Raw genomic sequence first — 21,321 nt, forward strand, 5'->3', positions numbered from 1 at the left:
AGTGCCCCAAGAAACCAAGGTCTACTGCACAAAACCTGGCGCCCTGCTCACAACTGTCTCAGACAAGAGCTGAAAACATGCTGATTGACCCTAATTAAAGCTGACTGTATTTTGTTGAACATAAATGTGGTGCTTGGCTCCGATCTCTGCATGTCTTGTATTGGCACTCTAATGATTTCCATGTTGTTCTATTGTGATTCGGACCAAAACAAGTCACTTGTCAGTATGTCAATGCAAATCTGTTTTTCTAACACTTTGCAGAACCATGACAAGAAATAGAGATCTACTCAATATACTGTACTTTAAAGTATAGGATTACCATACTAATTATAGTGAAACAAGCCTGTGTATATATAGTGTGAATTACAATCCAGCCTTGGCTTGCACTGTTTGTGTATTGCTGTATATTACAGAAAACACTGTAGCACAGTATACTGCACACCCTATATAGCACACAGCAATTCTAACATTTGCAAAAGGGTGCCTGCTATAATCTTAAAATTACCATACTAAATCTAGGCTGTACAGTAAAACCGAGGAATAGGCCACTTACTACTTAACCAGATTTATCCATTGAGACCAAAGCCTCAAAGGGTTCTGGAGTAAAGTTCACAGAAAAGTTAGGCTTCAATCAGTTCTATAAAATAAAATAAATGCATTGTGACTAGCAAGGAGATTTTCTTATTGAATTTGACCTGATGCAGCCATACAGTGCCTGTCTGAAGCATGAAAGCTTGTGCTGTCAGAAAAGTCAACAATGCCGACAGCCAATCAAAACTAAGCCTTTGTGAAAATGTAAAGGAGAGGTGGGAGGCAGATGGCATCATTGCTGGTCTTATTGGAAGTGTCAACAATTGCCATTCTCTGACCTGCTTCAAATCACACCATGCAATTAAACACCAGGCACTGCCATGCCAGCTTCCTAGTAAGAGCGTCACAAAGCAAACACAATTCACACTGACAAAAGGACAATACGGGCTGGGATAGCCCACTTTATACAAGAGTGGTTTAATATTAAATTGATCAAACTAAATTGTTTAAATAAAACAAACCGAATGGATAGATTTACAGTGTAAAGGGAGGAAGCAAACATACAGCGTATGCAAAATAAGCAAGGATCTGACAACATTCCTAACTATTATCAGTAACTTTTCACAAGCTTGCCTTTACATTGAATTTAAGAAGAAAAAAAAAACTGTTGCAGAGCTTTACAATTGAAAGAAATATATTGCTCATTAAAAACAGGCTGGAAGCAAGCCTTTGTTGCGATACAAGATGATTATATTCTAGTGCTAGAACCCACTTGGATAAATGAGTCATATTATTTTAGTACAGTTTGCCCAAGGGGGGGCTGGGGAGGGGGGGTGGACCCCTCCCCCCCCACCTGGGGGGTTGAATGCAGTAGATAAGTTGCAGCCCTACAGGCACAACTTTGTTCCCTTACAGCCATCGAAATAAAACTGTGACAAATTTAGGCACGACGTTAGGCTGAAATCTCTTGCCAACAAACGTGTAACATAACAGAACAGATGTTAACAAAACATGCTTCTTAAATGTTCTCAGAGGTGAGAGGAATCAATCCATTGTCCTTTCTGCCCAACAGACCACCACCTTACTGACTACCTAAAGGAATCAATGTAATTAAAGAGCTGTATACACTGTATGGCTTTGTGAGCCCGATTAAGAGTTTGATTGCACAGGATAATGTGAACACAGAAGGAAAGAAAAAGCTACAATCCATTTATTTAAGGATACTGTACCATAAGAAAATCAAATCAAACTGAGACATGAAGAATCAGTTTAAAAACACAGCCGTGATTTTCCACCGTGTCTTATGAATTAGATAATCTTACAAGTTCTATCTTAATTTGTGTCATCTGCTAAATGCATGTGAATTGAATTTGATATAAGCCCACTTGACAAATTAATGGTTTCTAATTTCTATAGATTTAGCTGGGCTCTGTGTCTTAGAAACAGAGATCCTGCAACCTGATGTGTTTTTATGTACAGAGCTTTGTGATGACTTGTCATGAAAGGTGCTTTATATAAATGATTATTATTATTATTATTATTATTATTATTATTATTATTATTATTAAGAACATTGAAACTCAGTCATGGAGAGCAGTGATTTTCACAGAATGTTAGATCATGCTAAAAAAAAAAGAAAAAATGAAGTACACCGGCTGGAACATTTTAATGACAAGGGTTGCTAATGTATTCTGATACTTCATGCATTTATTATTTCCACTGTATTTTAAATAGCTGCTTCCACCACCCCCTCTCCCATACTCAATCAAACGAGATTAACATGAAGATAAAAAAAAAAAAAAGTTTTTACGTACAACACACCACCAACTTCCCACTCCAAACTCAGGAGCGCTCAAGCACTTAATTTACATTCTGTGACGAGCGTCATTTTATCTTATTATTCAGCCTGAAACAAAAGCTGTCGGCGCTCTTTAAATTGCAGTCCCCCTCCAGATGGCCCTCATCTCCCATTCCCAGCTCTTTCCGTTCAGTAAAGAGCCCTGCTCTCATCCACAGCGGAGCGACCCCTGGCTCTGCTGCCGTCACTCTCCCTCCGCCTGCACACCAGAGATGGGCTCGTCACTGGTCTCGGCAATCTGACCAGCACCCCCAAAACAAAGTGACCTGCCTATGCAAAATCAGCAGTCAAGAGACCAATAAAATACTCTACTGTATACTGACCAATAACACTAGAAAACTTAATTCTGAGGATGTGTCACTGTGGAATTACTTACTGAAACAAACATACATACATATATAGTATATAAAATAATGAGGCATTCAGCTAATTTTGCGGCATATATATTTTGCTGATTTTTTTAAAAGTGAAATTCATGAATATTTCTTGCCAGCAAACATTTAAATGTTTTTCAGTATGAGTGTGTGTGTGTGTGTATGTATATATATATATATATATATATATATATATATATATATATATATATATATATATATTCCACACACACACACACACACACACACACCATTTTTTCAATGTTTTTTGGGTATTATTACAAAATCATTAAAAGTACTGATCAAAAATAGTCATAAATCACATACTTTCAATCAAAAGGGCCTGATTATGTAATACTAACTATATTACCGATTAATAAATCTAAAGATTTTAGCCACTTAATTTGAGATACAGATTTCTGAAGTTTCCAAAACCGAAAAGCTCAGAGATTTTTTCTGCCAGGTGTCTCACTGGGCGACGACTCTATTAGCTCGCTATTAAAATCACACCACAAACGTTTGCAGCACACAGCCTGGCTGAGAACAGTACTCCCAGTTCCCAGCAGCATATATTTCAGATATATTTCAGTTTTAGAGTGGTTTATGGGATTTAAATCCACTGTCTTGACCATTAAAATATATCACATGGTCTGCCTTAATTGCGCTACCAGGATGACACCGATTTCACCAGGACAAATCGGCAAAAGGGTTTTTTAACATGGCCATTCCTCACGAATTACCACCTATTAATTACGTCAGTGCAGTTGAGGGTGACTGTCTAGTCCTGTTGTTCAGAATGCCTCATAGACCCTTTTGCGTAAGGAAATATCAGAGGAAAACCACATGGAACAGTTCATATATAAAATATGTGGCCAATTAGGTGTTAATAATTTCTAACGAGGGAGTAGGTGTGTTATGGAATGGACTTCCGACATGTAAAAAACTTTAGGAAAAAACAACAACTTAACATCTGAAGCTGTTTACGATTCACAAACAGCTCATTAAATTTCAGCTCCGTCTTGTACTAATTCACAGACTGTAACCATGGCAGCCTGTGAATTCGGTTCAGCTTCCTAGTTCCTAATTGACATACTGTATGTTGTTACCATGGTAATGACAGTTGTTAAAACCTGGGGTTCAAAATTATCATGGGTGCACAGCTCCAGTCATAAAGGCCCATTCCACACAATTACCTATACATGGCAGTTAAAACACAGACAGTGGTTTAATTGGTTCAGTTAGGGTATGGCTGGAACAAATACCAGGACTAGAATGGCTCTCAATATGTTGGCCTCTCCATTCCTTATGCAGAACACATGTGATACGAGTTTTGAAATTGAGTTTTCCCCAAATCTCATTCACTGTACACCATAATTCCTTTTCTAATTCATGAATTCCTGGAATTGGTTAAGCATTCTTTGTTGCAAATGTGTATAGGAATTGCTACTGAACCCACATTCTAGTATAGTGCTAGATGTGTTAATGTACAAAAATGTGTTAATACACACTGTAAGCAATTTTTCTATATTCATTAAAATGAATAAAAGGGTTAAATGTATTTTATTTATTTTTACCATTAGCATTTACCATTAACCTGGGAGAATCCATAGGAAAGACAACAATGTCACCAAACGTTTGGAGGCTTACTGCAACTGTACATTACTGTTATTCCCTTTTTTTGTAGTGATGCAGTCACCTGAAAGGTCTTTGTATCCCATCCAAACAGTGTCTAGAAAACAAAGTTGAGGAAACCCTGAGGCTGTTGCTGGAGAGTGTGTATCTAAAGCAGATACACACTCCCCTAGGGGAAGCACCTTGCCCTAAAGCACAGCCAGGATATGGGGGGGTATTACCACAGAGAAAATGCAGTTAAAATTTGCCTGTGTGATTAAAATCTGCACATGTAAAAGGGAAATCTACATAAAATGTTTACTTTGCTTACAAAGTGCAGTTTGCTGAAATTAAACAACACTGATTAACCATATAAAAATACACTATAGTACAGTATTTTTATTCATTAAACTCTATGTAATGCAGTATACTAGATGAAACTATGGTGCTTAGGAAATGAGCACAGCATTTGTGTCATGCTTACTGTATACGCATTCAATAGATGAAGATAAATGCAAAGAGAAATCTTTTCATGAAATCATTTGATGTTGTTCAGCACTGAAAACAGCAAAACCAGAAATCCAATTTTTGGTGGAACACAAGCGAGATCTAGCATCTGGTAACAAAAACCGGACGAAACAGGACTCCCGAAGTATCTACAGATGTAGATGCTAAAAACCCTGCAGTTTACTTTAGCTTGTGCCATACTGCCTAGCAACTGGATGAACCCTCATGGGTTAAAAGTGCACAGCTCAGTAAACTGGTACCCGAGGGTCTGCTGCACCATTTCATAAATGCCCTTTAACTCCTATTTATAACCTAGTGAGGTCCTTACTTACACAAACTCTTTAACCTGTGGAAATGCTGAAAGAACAAGGAAGACCTGCATTTTAGACAATAGCAACAAGCTGTCATTCTTGTGTTGAGGCAGGAGGGGTAGAAAGACGGGCCAGGCTTTTCAGCTACTGGCCTGTCCTTCTGCACCTGTGCCTAGAGTTGATCGTAAGTGTGGTTTTAATTTTAAAACAGAGAGTTCAGAATTAAGAAACACACACGCACAGGCAAAGGATCCAGCAGCTGGACACCTAAAAAGAAGCTGGCAAGTACAAAAAGTTCCAGATGGCAGACAAGCTGCTAGATAAACTGAAGAAAAACTGTTGCCCTTCAACAGGCTCAGCTGTACACAAGCAGCTCCTTAAAATACAGATATCTGAGAGGCACTGACTGAAAAAAAAAAAGAAGAAGAACATTGGCAGACGTTGCAGTACTTCTTTTGAAGGAAACAGGCTGTTCAACGTTTTGTCATGCATTCTATAAATGACCTTGTATTCAGAATTGGACGCCAGTATAATTGACAGAATCCTCCCACATAGAGCAGGGAGCTGTTATGATGGTGTCTATTGTGACAAACACATGCATACAGACTTTACAGAGTCAGTTGACTTTAGAATTTTTCACTGAGATATTTTTTCCATGGACCAGTTTAACCAGCTCTGGAATCAGCTGAAAACAGCCAAACCACCAGCTTTAACCAAATTAAACCAGTCCTGATAATGGCTGAAATTTTCCTGACAACTGCTGTACACTTTTTTTCACCTTACACCCTAACCCGCAAAACTAAATTGTAATATGAGAACTTCCTTGCAAGTCAATGTACACATACAGGAAGTTATGGTCTGTATTACCACATTCTAAACAAATAAATACATTACACATGCAGACTTGAGTAATTCCTCCTTCCCGTATCCTAGATTGACAAAGCTTCAAGCACCTAATCCTGCTTGACGCCATACACAGCAAAATATCTCTGCAGCAGAAAAGGGCAAATCAAGGCATATTTTTACAAAGCCTCGATAGAGTACATTGAGGATTCATTGAAGCAGAAGATATCGCATGATTAAGCACAGTATATCTTCAGCTGCTGAAAAATTGTAGAATCGTGAGAGAGAGCGAGAGAGAGAGAGAGAGAGGAGATGAGAGAGAGAGAGAGGAGAGACAGAGGAGAGAGAGAGGAGAGGAGAGAGAGGAGAGAGAGGAGAGGAGAGATGAGAGAGAGGAGATGAGAGAGAGGGGAGAGGAGAGAGAGAGAGGAGATGAGAGAGAGAGAGAGAGAGAGAGAGAGAGAGGAGAGAGAGAGAGAGAGAGAGAGAGAGAGAGAGAATACATTCTTAAAGTAATTTCTCAGGTAAATGTAAATTAGTGCAATACACTATGACCCCCTTTTGTATGGGTTTGTAGAGACGATAGATAGGGATTCATTATATTATCTCCTTTCATTCTAATGCTCTTATAGGATAAAGAACAAAGTTCATAACCAACAGCAATGTCTTATTTCGAGTCCCCAGTGAGGAAATATAGTAAGAAAACTGGAACTTAGAGGCAGACATCCATTTACAAGTTCACACGTGTTAATGCCACAGATTGAGCATTGGAACTGAAAAGTACTCTCTGCAGGAGCTCGCCAGGACCGAGGCCTGGGTATTACAGTGGTATTCCCCTTGCCTTGGTTGCCTCTAAAACAGGATCCATCAAGAGGACTTGCTCCTGCACTGCTACCTAATGAGCATTCAATGCAAAGCATGCTAGAGGAGAGTTTAGAACCGAGGTTAGCAAAAATATACAAAACAAAAACATTTAGGCAGAGCGGAGGGCTGTGAATTAACTTTCCTATCAAGGGGAAATTAGATTTCTTTGAGATGCCCAAATGCATGAACATATACTCGGTCTGCCTCCGAGTTAAGATTACATTTGGCACATCCTGCAACATCTGATTATTATCCAGCTTGACCACAACAGATCATATGAAAATGAAAAAAGTTCATTAAATTCATTATTAATGAAAAACATTTTTTTTTTGTATCATAATGCGTAATATGATACCCAACAGCAGCTACTTCTCAAAACGCAAATATGAAAAAAAATCTGAAAAATGACAGATTGGTCTTTTACACCAGAGAGGTTACACGCATGATTATACAATAATATATATTATACAATAATGCAATGAGCCCAAGGATGACTGCAGTGAATGTAATCTTTCTGAAGCCCAAATAATAATTAAAAAAAAAAAAAAAAAAAAATGAAACAGTTTATTCTTTCATAAACCACAAAGAAAATATATCTAGAGTTGGTTGGAAATTGCAGATTTTACTATAACCTTTTGACCAATATATTTTTTTAATTAAAGTTAGGCTTGACAAGTCTCTTAACATTCCCTACAATAGCTGCTCTTCATCCATGTGCCCAAATGCAGGGTAACTGTTTCACATATATGGATTCTGGCTTCTTGGATGTTTCTAAAACCAGACCTTGCATGGCCTTAAGATTGGGTGAGGGGCTATTTTAAAATATGTATAAATACTACAATTCTTTGTGAAAAAGGTTAACTCACAGAAATAAAGCAATGTTTTACAGTAGAGTGCTGATCACATTATGGTTGAAAAAAAAAAAAAAAAAAAATTCCACAGACCGGAAAACACAGCAAACAAACATGAAATGGTGGCGTCAGAAGCTGATGCAGTCATAGAGAAACAGAGAGAGAGCGAGAGGAAATGATACTGTTGATAAATGACGGTCAAGGGTCAATTTTGACCCTAAAATTAACAAATAAACATTAATGTGCTATTTTTAGGGAGGACAGAAAAAGAGAAAGAGTAAGAGGTTAACACTTTTATACCATTTCTCAACCTGCAACACCCTGAGACACCCAGCAATACAGAATAAAGAACAGCTATTAATGTTCTCAACCTATGGTGCAGAAATACCCTTTAGGATAAGGCCTGCCGCAATGGTAATTAACCAGCCTGGACCAATTTAACCTAAACACACTCTGTTCTGCAGTATATGACCTGGGAGTGAGCCACTGCCACCTGTAGGCTTTCCTTGCTGTTAAAAACATAAGCTGGGATGCCAAGTTTATAAACGTGTTTGCGTTTTCATTTCGTGAAATACATTATTTTACTTTTTCATTGCACAAGCAGGATCCCAGCTTTCTATGTCACTGTACTGTATTATTTGTTAAATATTTTAAACCTCACAAGGTCCCTAACTCCTGGGAAAAAAAAAAAAAAAGTGTAAACCACATTCCAAACTGAACATCTGCAATTGTATTCAAGTTTTGATAATGTGCGCTAGAAATATGAAACAGATAATGAAGACACAGCCAAAAACACAGAATTGGTTCGACATTTTTATTGATGTCAGTGTATTAAAATATCCTGTTGCTCTTGACCTCACACGCACACACACAAAATCCCAAGATTTTCTGCAAGATACACAGCCTTGAAAGAGGAGCAAGTACAGAGGTGAGGCAATTAGAGGGATGTTGGAAATGAGGGAGAGAGCAGTACCATGTCGAAAAGGACAAGGAATAGAGAACAGTTTAAACTTACTGCACAATCACTCAACCCCCCCCCCCCCCCCCCCCCTTTGACAGAATAATGCCTGGATCCACTTCCACTAACCTTGGATAAGTGGGTGACTTCTTGCTGGTCCACTACACTAGAGAGTTTTAACTATACCACCTCCAGCATACTAATTATTAATGAACAATCTGTTCCATGCTGCATCACCTGGCCTTTCCGTTTCCGATTATACAAGCCTAACTGTTGTTCTCAGTTGGTCGTCAATGACCTCCACCCACAGAAAGTATTACAATGAAGATGGACACACCTGTCATCAGTTTGTTTGTTTACTGTTGCTTAACTTTACATAGAAGGCACCTAATTGACACTCTGATGGAAGGTGCTTCTGCACCCACAAATAACAAAACAGGTCTCCAGAACAATGACCATTTTGGAGAAAAGTAGCAGTCAGTTAAAAAAAGAAGCCTTCACAAACGTATGGTTTAGACACTGTTAGTCAGCCCATACTCTACAGCACAATCAAATCAGAATGTAGAAGTAAATATCGCAGGTGTTCGTGTGGGTGTAAGTTTTTTTTCTGTATGTAAATCAGGCTGCGATTCTAAACATATCAAACACACTACTGTAGATCTACCCACACTGGCCCTGAGGTGCACAGAGTGAATAAACTAGAGTACAACAAACAAAAACAATTAACTGTATGGTATTTCCAGCAATCAGTGGAACAGTCTAATAACTAAAGCAGAGTGGGAAAGAGGAAACAGGGTAACAGAAGAAATACTAGAGTGTATTTTGAGAAGTGAAAACATGTTTAGCAGCACACAGGTGGCACAGCAGACTAGATGTGATACTGGAATGTACTTTGACAGTAGACACAAGTAAGTCTCTTTCTATCCAATGAACCATTTATATATATATAAACATCCCATTCACAAGTCCTTCAGATTGAGTGCTTTGCTGCATAATGTGGTTCCGTGACTAATTTTATCTTTATGACTACACTCATTCAATCCTACAATGCACTAAAATGGTGCAGCAGGAAATTAATTCCGGTATGCTAAGAGAGACAAGACAGGAGTGTGATTAACGTGTGTTAAAATAGGGTTACCATATTACAGATCGTCAAAATAAGGACACTACCCAGGGGGGCTGCTGACGGGTGACCAGTTTTTATTTAAGATGAACCTTTCATTGTGCAAAATAAACACAGAAAAACTAAATTTATACTAAATGCTTTAAACATCTGAAAACAATTAAAAAAAGAAGAAGTATAATGGCCTGCATCAAACATATACATAACCTTTTACAATCAGTTCTTTTCTGATTGGCAATCAAAAAAGTCTTTGTAAGATAACTGTCAAATCTGTACACCAAACATCCGTTTCATACTGCCTTTCTTTTTGTGCCCATGCATATTTCTCTGCAGAGCGTATCTTTCTCAGCAGTGGTTGAAGTAGCTCTGAAAGTCTTTGCGAGATGTGTGCCTGAATTTGTGCTGTACGAGCAGGATCCCTTTCAGAGACTCAACAGTCAAGTTGTTCCTTTCCTTTGTCCACTGGCTTTGCATCAGTGAAAAAACTTGCTCTACATTTGCATTGTGAGAGGGAACAGCAAAGAACTGTTCAATACAGTATGTAACAGTGCTGAATGACATTCATTGTTTTTGGACCTGTTGAAATGTTTGACCTATTTTTGGAGTGCTATCAAGTTCTTGAACTCTTCATCACTTTTACAACCTTCCACACATTTTCTGAGATTGCAAGATTGCAAAGCACTTACCTAAACAACAAGAAAACATTTTAAATTTGGAACTCATTGTAGCTCGGTGCTGTTCACATTATCGTCTGTGCCTTACTGCAGTTTGTCGTTCAAGCAACATCTATGTATTTTAAGTTATGGAAACTGAAACTTTCAAAATATTTTTAAATACAGTTTTCTTAAATACCAATACAGTAGTGGTAGCATTTTAATAGCAAACTGTATTTATCTTACGTACCGGTATTTAAACCTCAGTTTTTCCAGAAATATATTTTAATGAGAATTCTCATACCTCCCATTAAAATCTACATTATGCCACACTCGCTTTAGCGTTCAGGGATAATAAAGAGCACATTCTAACATGAAAATTGGAAGGTCTCATACCTCCGCTGGTAAAAGTGCAGTTTGTCAACACAATACGTACTGTTAGTGATTTTGTTATGCAAACCTCTTTGATTTATTTGTGTAGGGCAACTGAATGAACTAATTCCTGTATATTTATTTATTTAGCACACACCTTTATCCAAGGCGATTTAGAAGAGTTACATGGCAAGACAAAGTTAAAGAATATGTATATAATATATAGACCTTTATAATGTGCATTTATTTTATTTTTTTTCTAGTGATGGCCAAAAAACAGAAAAATAAAAAAACATGAAGTCAGATCTTTTTTTTTTTAATTAGTTACATGTTTTGACATATTCATATTTGGCTTGTTTAACCATGTGTGTTATATTATAGTTGTACCAAACAAGTGTTTTATGTTTGTTGTTATTTGATGGCTGTGATGCACATGTATTTATTCAGTGCATACAAAAAAGAAGGGCTGTTTTATCCTGTTTCATTTTACTATATTTTATATTGCACAGTGCATTTATTTGAAGCAAAACTAAAGTGTTGCAGAGCATGCTATAACACAATAAACCCAAAGAGGCTTTTTTTTGCTGATCACGAAATACGCACTCCCGTCAGTCTATGAATGAGCCGCTGTAGTTCCTCCATTTAAATATGTTCGATCAAGCTCTGATCCGAATGTGATCCTGCTCTGAAGCAAGATCGAGTTAGGATCAGATTTTGGGCTCAAACTGAGCTCAGTATCAACCCTGATTCTTTGAATACAACCCAGAACGTCACAGGAGCAAGATCAAATCTGGGATCCAGTACAACCGGCCCCAGTGAACAATACAGTCGTCTGCGCAGGCACGGCGCTATCAGGCACGCCAGGAATTGCAGTTCTGCAAGCATCAGCAGCAGCAAAGGGGCGAGTAGGCGAAATCAAGGACATGCGTTAATTTTTCGAAAATCCAACCGTTAATTGCGATTAACTGACAGCCTTAAAAATGACAAAGTATCTAATCCTTAAAACAAACTAATCAAAAAAGGCAGGAAAAAGGAGAAAACAGCATTGACTTATTTTTCTTTTAGAAAATATATATTTTTAAAGAATGTCATTCACTGTAATAAAACACACTTTAGGATATGCTCCTGCTATTATTATTATTACTATTATAATGATAAAGGGAGTACAACTACTACCAATATTAACATTGTCCAAGTAATTAGTCGCATGCCAGTGACATCCTCCTCCACACTTGGGCACCAGGATCATTTTGGAACCCAGCAACAAATTCAGCCCTCCAGTACCAGCTTAGAACTCTACACTGCCACTAAACAACATGAATATAAACTCAAGGTAGAACTCCACTGTACCTCTCATTGCAGGCACTGTTACCATATCATTATCAGCAGGGCATGAAATCAAAAAGCCACAAACTAACTAGTGCCTCTACTGCCAAGACTTGGCAACACAAGATTACATTTGGTAGCAGAGAAAACTGGACTTTTGTTGACCATGAAATGTACTCATGTAGTTTTCTTTAAAAAAGGTAAAACATTTAAAGTCGATATGTCAAGTCCATAATCACTTTGGGTCAGCAATCTATGATCAGGGAGAGAAATACGATTCAGTGGATATTTTAAGTACCGCAGTAACACTTTTGTTATCGTTAGAGCCTACAGAGACAGTCCCTTACAGTTTCACATCTTTGTTCGATTGCCATGGTCAGTCCAAGCCAAGAGCAGATTCAGGCAAAAGCCCCAAAACTCTCCAATCGCACTAAAAAGCTAAATTATTATTATTATTTATTTCTTAGCAGACGCCCTTATCCAGGGCGACTTACAATTGTTACAAAACATCACAGTACAAAATATCACATTTCAGAATATCACATTTCAGAATATCAATGTTTTTGAGGCTCTTAGCACTTGTACCTGCGCTGACGCAGCTGATACGGTCCATCTTGCACACCTGAAACACTGCACCAGTTTATAGTAACACTTGGACAACTGGTGTTATTTTCAGATTGAATCGTGTTCAGAATAGAGAAGATAATCCAGAACATAAATTACTCATACTTAGTTTGCATTTTTGCCTGGCATTGTAATAGGAGCTTCTGCCAGATGGTTTCCATTTTGCTTTTCAACCCACAGACACCAACTTCCCTTGGTGTTGTGTCGTTTACCACAACATAGTTGAGGCTGGTATAGTATCATAATTTCTTGTTTTCTTGTTTCTTGTATGTTTGTCTGACCACCTGTCTTTATGTCACACTTGCTATTTGACAGCCTCAGACCCTTTCATTCCTCTCCCACTTCCCCAGAAATGTTGGTTCTTTTAGTTTTCACTGCCATGCTTTTAATGACCAACCTGCTGCAAAATGCTGCTTCTAGCTCTCCAACCTCAATTCATTTGAAAATAAATAACCTTTGTTTTATATTCCTTGTCCTAGGTTGAAATACCCTAAACACTAAATTTCGGCAGCAATAAAAGAAAAGGCATTATTTTTTCAAATAAGAGTGTGCACCCCCCCCCAAAACAAAATGAAGAAAGAAAAGGTCTTCTGCATGTATCAACTGATCTGATTTAAGATAGCGATTTATCAGAAAAGGGTGGTGAGGATATAGCAGGTTTGACGTCAAGACCAAGAAGTGTGGCTTGTACTAAACTGATATCAAAAACTCATTTTCAAATACCATGCTTATTCCTGCTTCTCAAGCCATTACTTTTTTCTTATATTTTGTGTCAGTGCAACGTCAAAGAAATCTTGAGTTTAAATAAGGCTCAGCTTGCAGACAACCTGAAAGGCTGTCAACAAATTATACATTTTATACTTACTAAACCCTTGTTCTGTGTCTGCTATAAATCCTGTGGAGCAACATGAACCTTTTAATCATTTAGCCTAGCCGAGGCAAAAGCTCAAAAAACAATTGTTTTGTCTCAGATATTTTCTGGTGAAACAGACAGAAATATTGTGTTAGATCTTAAACTAGCCACTAAAACTAATGTCCAGACTTCCTGCAGTGATGGAAACATTTTGTAAAGTATACCCAGTCGAGCAATTTGTTTTTCAAATTCCTCTTAAGGGGAGGACTTTGGTTCCTTTTGCAAGCTACAATGACTTCACATTTCAGTAAGCAGTAGACATATGAAAGCCTCATTTCCACAAGCCCATAATAAAAGACCTGTGTTAACCCTTCTGAGTTTATTATATCTTGGGTTTATTCTGTCTTGGTTAGGCAGTTTTTTTCCCTAATTGACTACAGGCACCTGTCTGTGTGATTGTGTGTGCGCGTGTGCGAACATGGAATCTTGGGGATCTCCTACTGATAAACATGTTTTAAGAATGAAGGGTTAATAAGACCTGCAGAACATTTCTGAGACAAGTCCTACATTTCGTGCTTCCTTGGGTTTTTGATTACAAAACACAGGCAGATGCTGTTCAATCTGCAGAGTTTTCCTTAAAAAGGATATTCAGATTCTCATGTTCAATTTTTATTGTTACCAGAAGAAATCCCTGCAGTTTTATTAAGCTCTACATGCACATTACTGGAACACCAGCATCCCAGCAACATCCTACTCATTATTCAGCCTTCACAGTCAAACAGAACAAGAAGTAGAGAACCACAATTGTTTTTCAAATGGAAGCTTTAAATATGAACTACATGATACTAGGGTTAAGTCTTGGTGAGTAGTGGAACTAACCACAAAGGGTTATTATTTAATTATGAAAACTAAGGCAATATATGTACAGGTACAGTATGTATACTCTACTGTATATGCAAGGTTAACACTAGCTTTGTTCAAGCTTGACGGCTTCAAGAATCCTTGTTTCTACATGTTCTATGGAATGTGTCCATGCAATTTCACAGGAAGGATATTTTCAGACAGAATCCACCCATGCATGAGTCATAATTTTCCCAGTATGGACACAAAGGTGTACTCTTAAACAGTCCTGTTAATAGGGCAGATGACAGGCGTTTCAGCTGTGAACCATACTGTACACAGATGGTAAACTTTATAACTAAAAGCTTTGTGTTAAACATACAGAACATGTATACAAAAAAAAGAAAAAAAACAACACTTTTTACTATGGAGTCCTAAAGTGTTTTTTCACTTCATGTTTAAAAGGTAAATATGAATAAGAAACTATTTCACGCCACCTATCTATATATTGTAGTCTTGAATGTCAATGCCAGCACTAGTCACCCGTTAAGGTGTTTTTTGGTTGGCTGTGTTTGGTGTCAAGAGGACCTGTGCAGCTGGGCCCATGCCTCCGGACAGTTGTCAACAGAGGACAAGAGGTGACATGGAGAGGACAGTATTTGTGAGTACAAATGCAGGAGCTACCTCCAGGACCCAACCACACAACATAAGAGAAACCGTCTCAGGTTCACAGCTCCAAAACTTCAAACACATAAATGACTATAAACCGATGGAAAGGCAGCAAAGTGTCAAATCTCACAACAACCTGACGAACATGCGATGAATTTATATGCAGTTATGATAATGAGAGCACAACCAAGACAATGACAGATTGATCTACACCCAGTTAACAGCAGACTGCTGTAGGTCTTGCCCTGCACAGAGACAGGCTACGGGACATGCACACTTTACTTAATACAGTCAGCGCCACCTAATCAGGATACTGCTGCTTAAATGGGATACCACTCTGGGAAATGGTTCTTCCCAATGCTGTTTATGTTGTTTATTTGGGACGTCACTTCATTTAATTGGGATACAGTATTTTCAAATCATGAACAGAGATCACTTTTCAGAGCAAGAAAGGTTGCATAGCACAAAGCAGCGAGTACATGATTACACTGTGACTTGGGTAAATTGCATAAACCACGTTGAACTCTTGAAGAAGGAGGAGTCGTCTGTGGTTTCTCAGGCTGCTGTTGCAAAGAAAGTTGGCGCGTCAACATTGCAGACGCGATTCATATTGATAGGAATAAAAAAAAAAAAAAAAAAAACATGGACTCGTATTTTAAATGATGTAATTAACATTTAATCATAATAGGATGTGATTTCTTTCTTTTTCTTTTCATTAAGAATCAAAAAAAGTGTGAATAAGATTGACTCAACTGCCTCTCGTTTAATTGAGACAGCCGCTTACTATATATTTGTCCTTCCCCCGAGGCGTCTCGATAAAGCGGCACCAACTGTAGGAAGTTCTGTTTGAGAAGATTGTGTATGTACTGTACAGCATGGTTGACTGCTGAACATAAAGCATTACATCACAACATGGTTCAAGCTGAGTTTTTTGTTTTTTTTATGGCAGCTTTTCGCCATGTTACAGGCTGAAATTACTTTTTTTTTTAAATCTTAATTTTAAAGCAGTTTTACCTGTGAAAATAGTGAGAGATTGTTCGATATTGTTAACAAAGACTTATCTATAGTAATGTATAGACACCCCCCCATGTCTCTAATGTATTTATTTGATATGAAATATGGATTACATTTTTTAAAGTCATGGTGGGTTATGTTTTGTATTTAGTTACCAAGTGTAATACACGTGCCACATCATCTCGTGCTTTCTAATCTAAGAAGATTTATGACCAATTTTGCTGCAGTACAACTTGTATTACCTAAAAGTTGATTTTATGGAAATGCACTAAAACAATTCACAGTACTACAGATTTCTAATTATCTCAGATAATAGAGTCTTCAGAGGACCTTCATGCACTAACAGAAGTTGTGTTGCTGATGTAGAAATGTGCTGCAGAACAGGCTTCATTCATTCTTTTTGAAAAATCGAATAAGCCAAACGAGTGAGCTGAGATAAACAGCACTGCATGATCTTGCATTGCTCAGCTTTGCTATTATAATATAGATTGACCTTAGTTACGTCAAAGCATATGGTTTAACATGCACTGTTACACAAACATTGCTAAATGCAGTAACCACCTGTTATAACCACTGTTCTCTGTTTCAGAGACAATATTATGTTCTTTACATTGAAAGTGCTTTTATCACGAGAAATAAAAAGTTCCTGCAATTACCAATAGGATGCCAGTGCAAACGCTGTTAAAAGTATACAATAATAAAATATTCTCTCCCTTCTGACAGCCTCGTATCTGTGACACACGGTAATATTGTACTTCATCCCATACGTGCTTCTGATGGTTAGGCAAAAAAAGTTTCTCTTCTACTTGTGCAATCAGCAACTGATAACCTCAAGGGATCAAGCTATGAAGGTGGATGAAAAGTGATTGATAAAAGACTTCATTGTCTTTATTTGCAACTTTCAGCACCTTATTAGTCTTTACAATTCTTAACCTGTATGGTTGCTCCACCAATCAATACAAGGAAGCATATATTGAAACAACAGCTTTTAGTTTGTGGTTTGTGGTAGAAAAATGGTAGATTCTGAAGTGTCTGATAATTTACATGTAAGACTTAAACCGAATAACTGGTCATAGAAGTGTGAATTTTGTATCTGTATCTGTCAAATACGTGAATTTAAATATTTACTGCATTGACAGCAAAAAGACACGGCTTTAATGACGTTTAAGACTGCTCATACATTGCAAAGGTTTTTTTCTTATGTCAGAGAATGCGTTCTCTTCAGTTACTGTGCTGCATCAACAGCAAATCCATAAACAAACGGTCATTTTATCTGTGACAATTGCCTCTAACAGTTTTGCTTCAATTAAAAAAAACAGGAAAGAGGTGGGTTTCCACTGATACTTTGATGTGTAACAAGTTTTAAAGAAGCTATTTTTTTTTGGGGGGGGGGGGGGGGGGGGGGGGGGGGGGGGGGGGGGGGGGGGGGGGGGGGGGGGGGGGGGGGGGGGGTGCTGTTTGCAATCCTGCAAACGTGTCGAAGTGCCACGGTGTAGTTTTAGAATACAGAATTGCCGACTGTAGAAGAATGTGTGTGGAATTCCTTTCACTTGCATGCTGGTACTAGTCTAAGCTGCTCAAGGGGCAATGCTGGTCGCATGCAGTCAGTTAATGGAGCCTACAGAGAGTTCCCTGTGCTATCAATTAGTCTAACAGTGTCATGTGTTACATGCATTTGTTTTTGGTATTTATTTCAAAATTAAAAACTGTTGCTAAAATATTGCAATATATAACAGCCTGTATAAATGAATTGTACCTAAAAATACCAATCAACCAACTACCTCAGCTTGAGAATAACTGAGAATGCACTATTTTAATAATAATAATAATAATAATAATAATAATAATATAGCGTGAATAAAATACATCTTTTAACATGTTCTGCACTGGCATTGGATATTAGCCACATTTGTAACCCCTGGATTATATCATTCTTACAGGGTGAAAAAAGAATGCTTTACTTAGCATGCATCCAATCACCAAACCTTACCATCTAAAAATAAACTGGCACAGCAGAAACTTCTGGCATTCTTCCTTATGAGTCAAACACAGCAGGTTAATCAATTAGTCAAGTTTTCTTGACAAAATGCCAGCACGCTGTAAAACATACGATGCTGCCAAAATACAGTATGACCAGCGTTTTGCAAAGAACAGATCTATTTCATTTTTACAGTAATGCAGTGTATTTCAATCATCGCCCTAATTCAATTGCTGCATCAGGCAACACATTTAAGCTACTGCATGGTGTTAGGGCTATGGAATGATGTATCTGCGCTGAATAATAGCAATGTAGTGCTCCTTCTTGGGGCTATAATACTGTATGTGCCACATCACTTTGTTACGCCAACAATGAAACTGGATTCAAACAACCTGAATGCAAGCCAGTTTGGAGCTGGTAGGGGTTTTGATCTGATTGAACCCGGATAAGTTCCTCCCCCACACGTTGCACACTTGATTATTTTAAATCTGAAAACAATTCCAATTGGATTGATTTCTTGTGACATCAAATCAATAGTATAACACTGTTTAGGAGAAATTGCACCACATGCCTGTGTCTGTACCTCTAGTCAACTGTATGTCATTTTCCAGGCAATTCTGGTTCCCTGAGATTTTTTTGGCGGTTTAAATATATAGAATTAATTTAATTCAACATGTGGCACCCACCATATTATCAGAAGTGACCCTAAAATTATGTTTGGCTGGAACAAAAAAACATTTTGGAAACCACTATACGCAGAATGAGCCCATTGCGCATTAAAAAGGTCATCACGAAATGATACAGAAATAAAATCCAATAAAATATTATAACTTTTTTTTTCTATAGATTTAACACAGGGAAAATAAAATGACCCAAATGTGGTTCACATAAGCACAAAATGTCCAAGAACGCACACTGCAATATGTAAATCTTTTTAATTATTTGATGAAAACTTGAGTCACTGTAGATTAAAAATCCCCCCCCCCCCCAAATAACTTGAATTAGACTATGACTCTGTTTCATTGATAATGTGAAAAAAACTCCTTATTTTTAATTCATGCCGAACACAAAACGCGAGTTTAGATCAAGTGCTTTTACCGGATTTAAAATCCTCTTAATTACGATTTAATTACACCAATTGACCTTCACTCACTGTGTTCGGTTGCACTAAAAATAAGGAACTGCCTTTTTTTTTCACATTATCAATGAAACAGAATCATAGTCTCAATCAAGTTACGGGAGAAAAAAACTAAAATGCACTTTTCGCAATCAACACGTTCCCAAGAGTTTAACTGAAGGGAGTAGCCTCAAAAATGGACATCGGGTCTTCAAAAACTGATTAATGTATTTCAATATATTGAAAGATACAAAATATATTCTACATTATATACCAATATATTATTCATTATATTATATAGGCATTTCATTATCAGACCCAAAAGAATCCTATATTATCCTGTCATAATGTATTGTATCACTGCGTGGTTAAGAAACCGAATCATGTACAATTGGAAACATTTTCAAGCGAAGCGCACACCCACCTTGACACTGGAATCCTTGCTTCCCGAATCCCCTGCAGGTAAAACGAGAACAAATGATTAGAACTGGGACCAGCAAACGACGCTTAGCATCCATTAACCGGGCGCCTGTCTAGAAATCTGACAGCATTCTGACAATAGCACAAATAAGAAAGTCAGCACAGCTGCAAATGTCAACACTGTCCTGATGCATCTGTGAAATGCATGCTTCAAAATGCGCGTCTGAATGAGAGTCTTTATCTTTGAGTCTATTTAAAACTTCAGTAAACAATTACACTGTTATGGCACTGAATGCAAAGTGAACTAGTGGCATTTTCTATCTTGCAATATCACAAGACTTTCTTACGAATTTTTGTAACCTGCTTAAAATACAAATCAAAACTATGGAATATTGACAATTAATCCAACACACACACAAAAACAATGATCTATTACGCGTTTAAATGAACATGTAATCATTTGTCTTTAAATAACAACAAAATACTGTACAAGATCCTAGCCACAAGTGGTTTTATGTTCTGAAACGGAATGTAGCTGCTGCACAGGTGGAGCGAATTTGGCTCCACCGACAGCGGAGTAGCTTAGACTGCTCACCAGATAAAGTCTGTGCAGTGGCTGCAGAAGGTCGGTTGCTTGAAGAACCGTGCAGTAAACTTGTGGTCTTTAACTTCATGGACATTTTTCTGCCTTAGAGCCCCAGTCCTGGCGAAACCGCGGGCGGTGGTCTCCTCGCCGTCGCTACTAACGCGATCAGCCATTTTGAACAAGCAAGGGTTAATGAATAAGTTCTGTTTTTTTATGTTGATGAAGACACGACTGTCTGTCAGCCCAGTGCGTGGCTATGCAGCGCTACACTGAAGCTGTTCCGATTCCTCTCCCGCACCTTACACGGTTGCTGCTGCTGGTACACTGAGCTCTTAGCTCGGATCTTACCGCTATCCATCTCTGTCTACCATGTGATATCCTTAACCCCGCCTACTGCAGCCAATATTCAAGTGTACAATTGTAATGCCTTACTTTACTTCAGATGCGACAAGAATTAATACACGGCGTGTGATTTTTATGTGCAGATAGACTCTTGTAAAACTGCGCATTAGTCAGGCTACAATTCAAAGCAGCACTCCGTGCAATGTGTACTTTACATACAGTTTAAGGTACTGTCACCTTCAATTTGAATGTGTATTCAGTCGTCTACTGTCACGACTGTAAAACATAAATATTCGGTTTAGAATCACTGCACAATATCCATAATGCTGACTCTGCAAAGCAGCACTAATAAACGACTGTCTACAAAATACTGTTGCAAATTACTGGTTTTCTGCTGGTCCTTCTAGTTCAAGAAACTGTAATGTAAAAGTCAAGTGTTTGTCTAAACTCGTAAATGACTATTACTGATGCAAGCATGTGGTTTTACTATACCAGCCAGATGACATCTGAGTAAATGTGTTCCAGTTTCCAGGTAATTACAATATTGCTGGATTATTCATTGTTTTGGAAGGCCTGCGTATAATCTTAGTGAATTAATAAATAAAGGGAACAGTTGTTAAAAACTTAAGAAAATGCCAAGAATTTCCAGTCATGAACATGAATTGACACGTCTTGACAAATCTGCAGCTGGGCAGT

General features: G+C 37.9%; 1 protein-coding gene across 3 annotated transcripts in view; it reads right to left on the reverse strand.

Moving 5' to 3' along the window:
• Window positions 1–20,596, reverse strand: part of LOC121331034 (protein kinase C beta type-like) — a 98,685-nt gene extending 78,089 nt beyond the window's left edge. For all 3 annotated transcript variants that reach the window (XM_041278141.1, XM_041278142.1, XM_041278140.1), the window contains exons 1-2: window positions 20,293–20,596; window positions 19,702–19,733 (exon numbers count right to left, since the gene is read on the reverse strand). In XM_041278141.1, coding sequence (XP_041134075.1) covers window positions 19,702–19,733; window positions 20,293–20,456 — 196 coding nt within the window. In that variant the 5' untranslated portion in view covers window positions 20,457–20,596. The remainder of the gene's footprint in view (window positions 1–19,701; window positions 19,734–20,292) is intronic.
• Window positions 20,597–21,321: the final 725 nt, after the last annotated feature.

Source organism: Polyodon spathula, chromosome 18, assembly GCF_017654505.1.
Source record: "Polyodon spathula isolate WHYD16114869_AA chromosome 18, ASM1765450v1, whole genome shotgun sequence".
Classification (NCBI taxonomy): Eukaryota; Metazoa; Chordata; class Actinopteri; order Acipenseriformes; family Polyodontidae; genus Polyodon; species Polyodon spathula.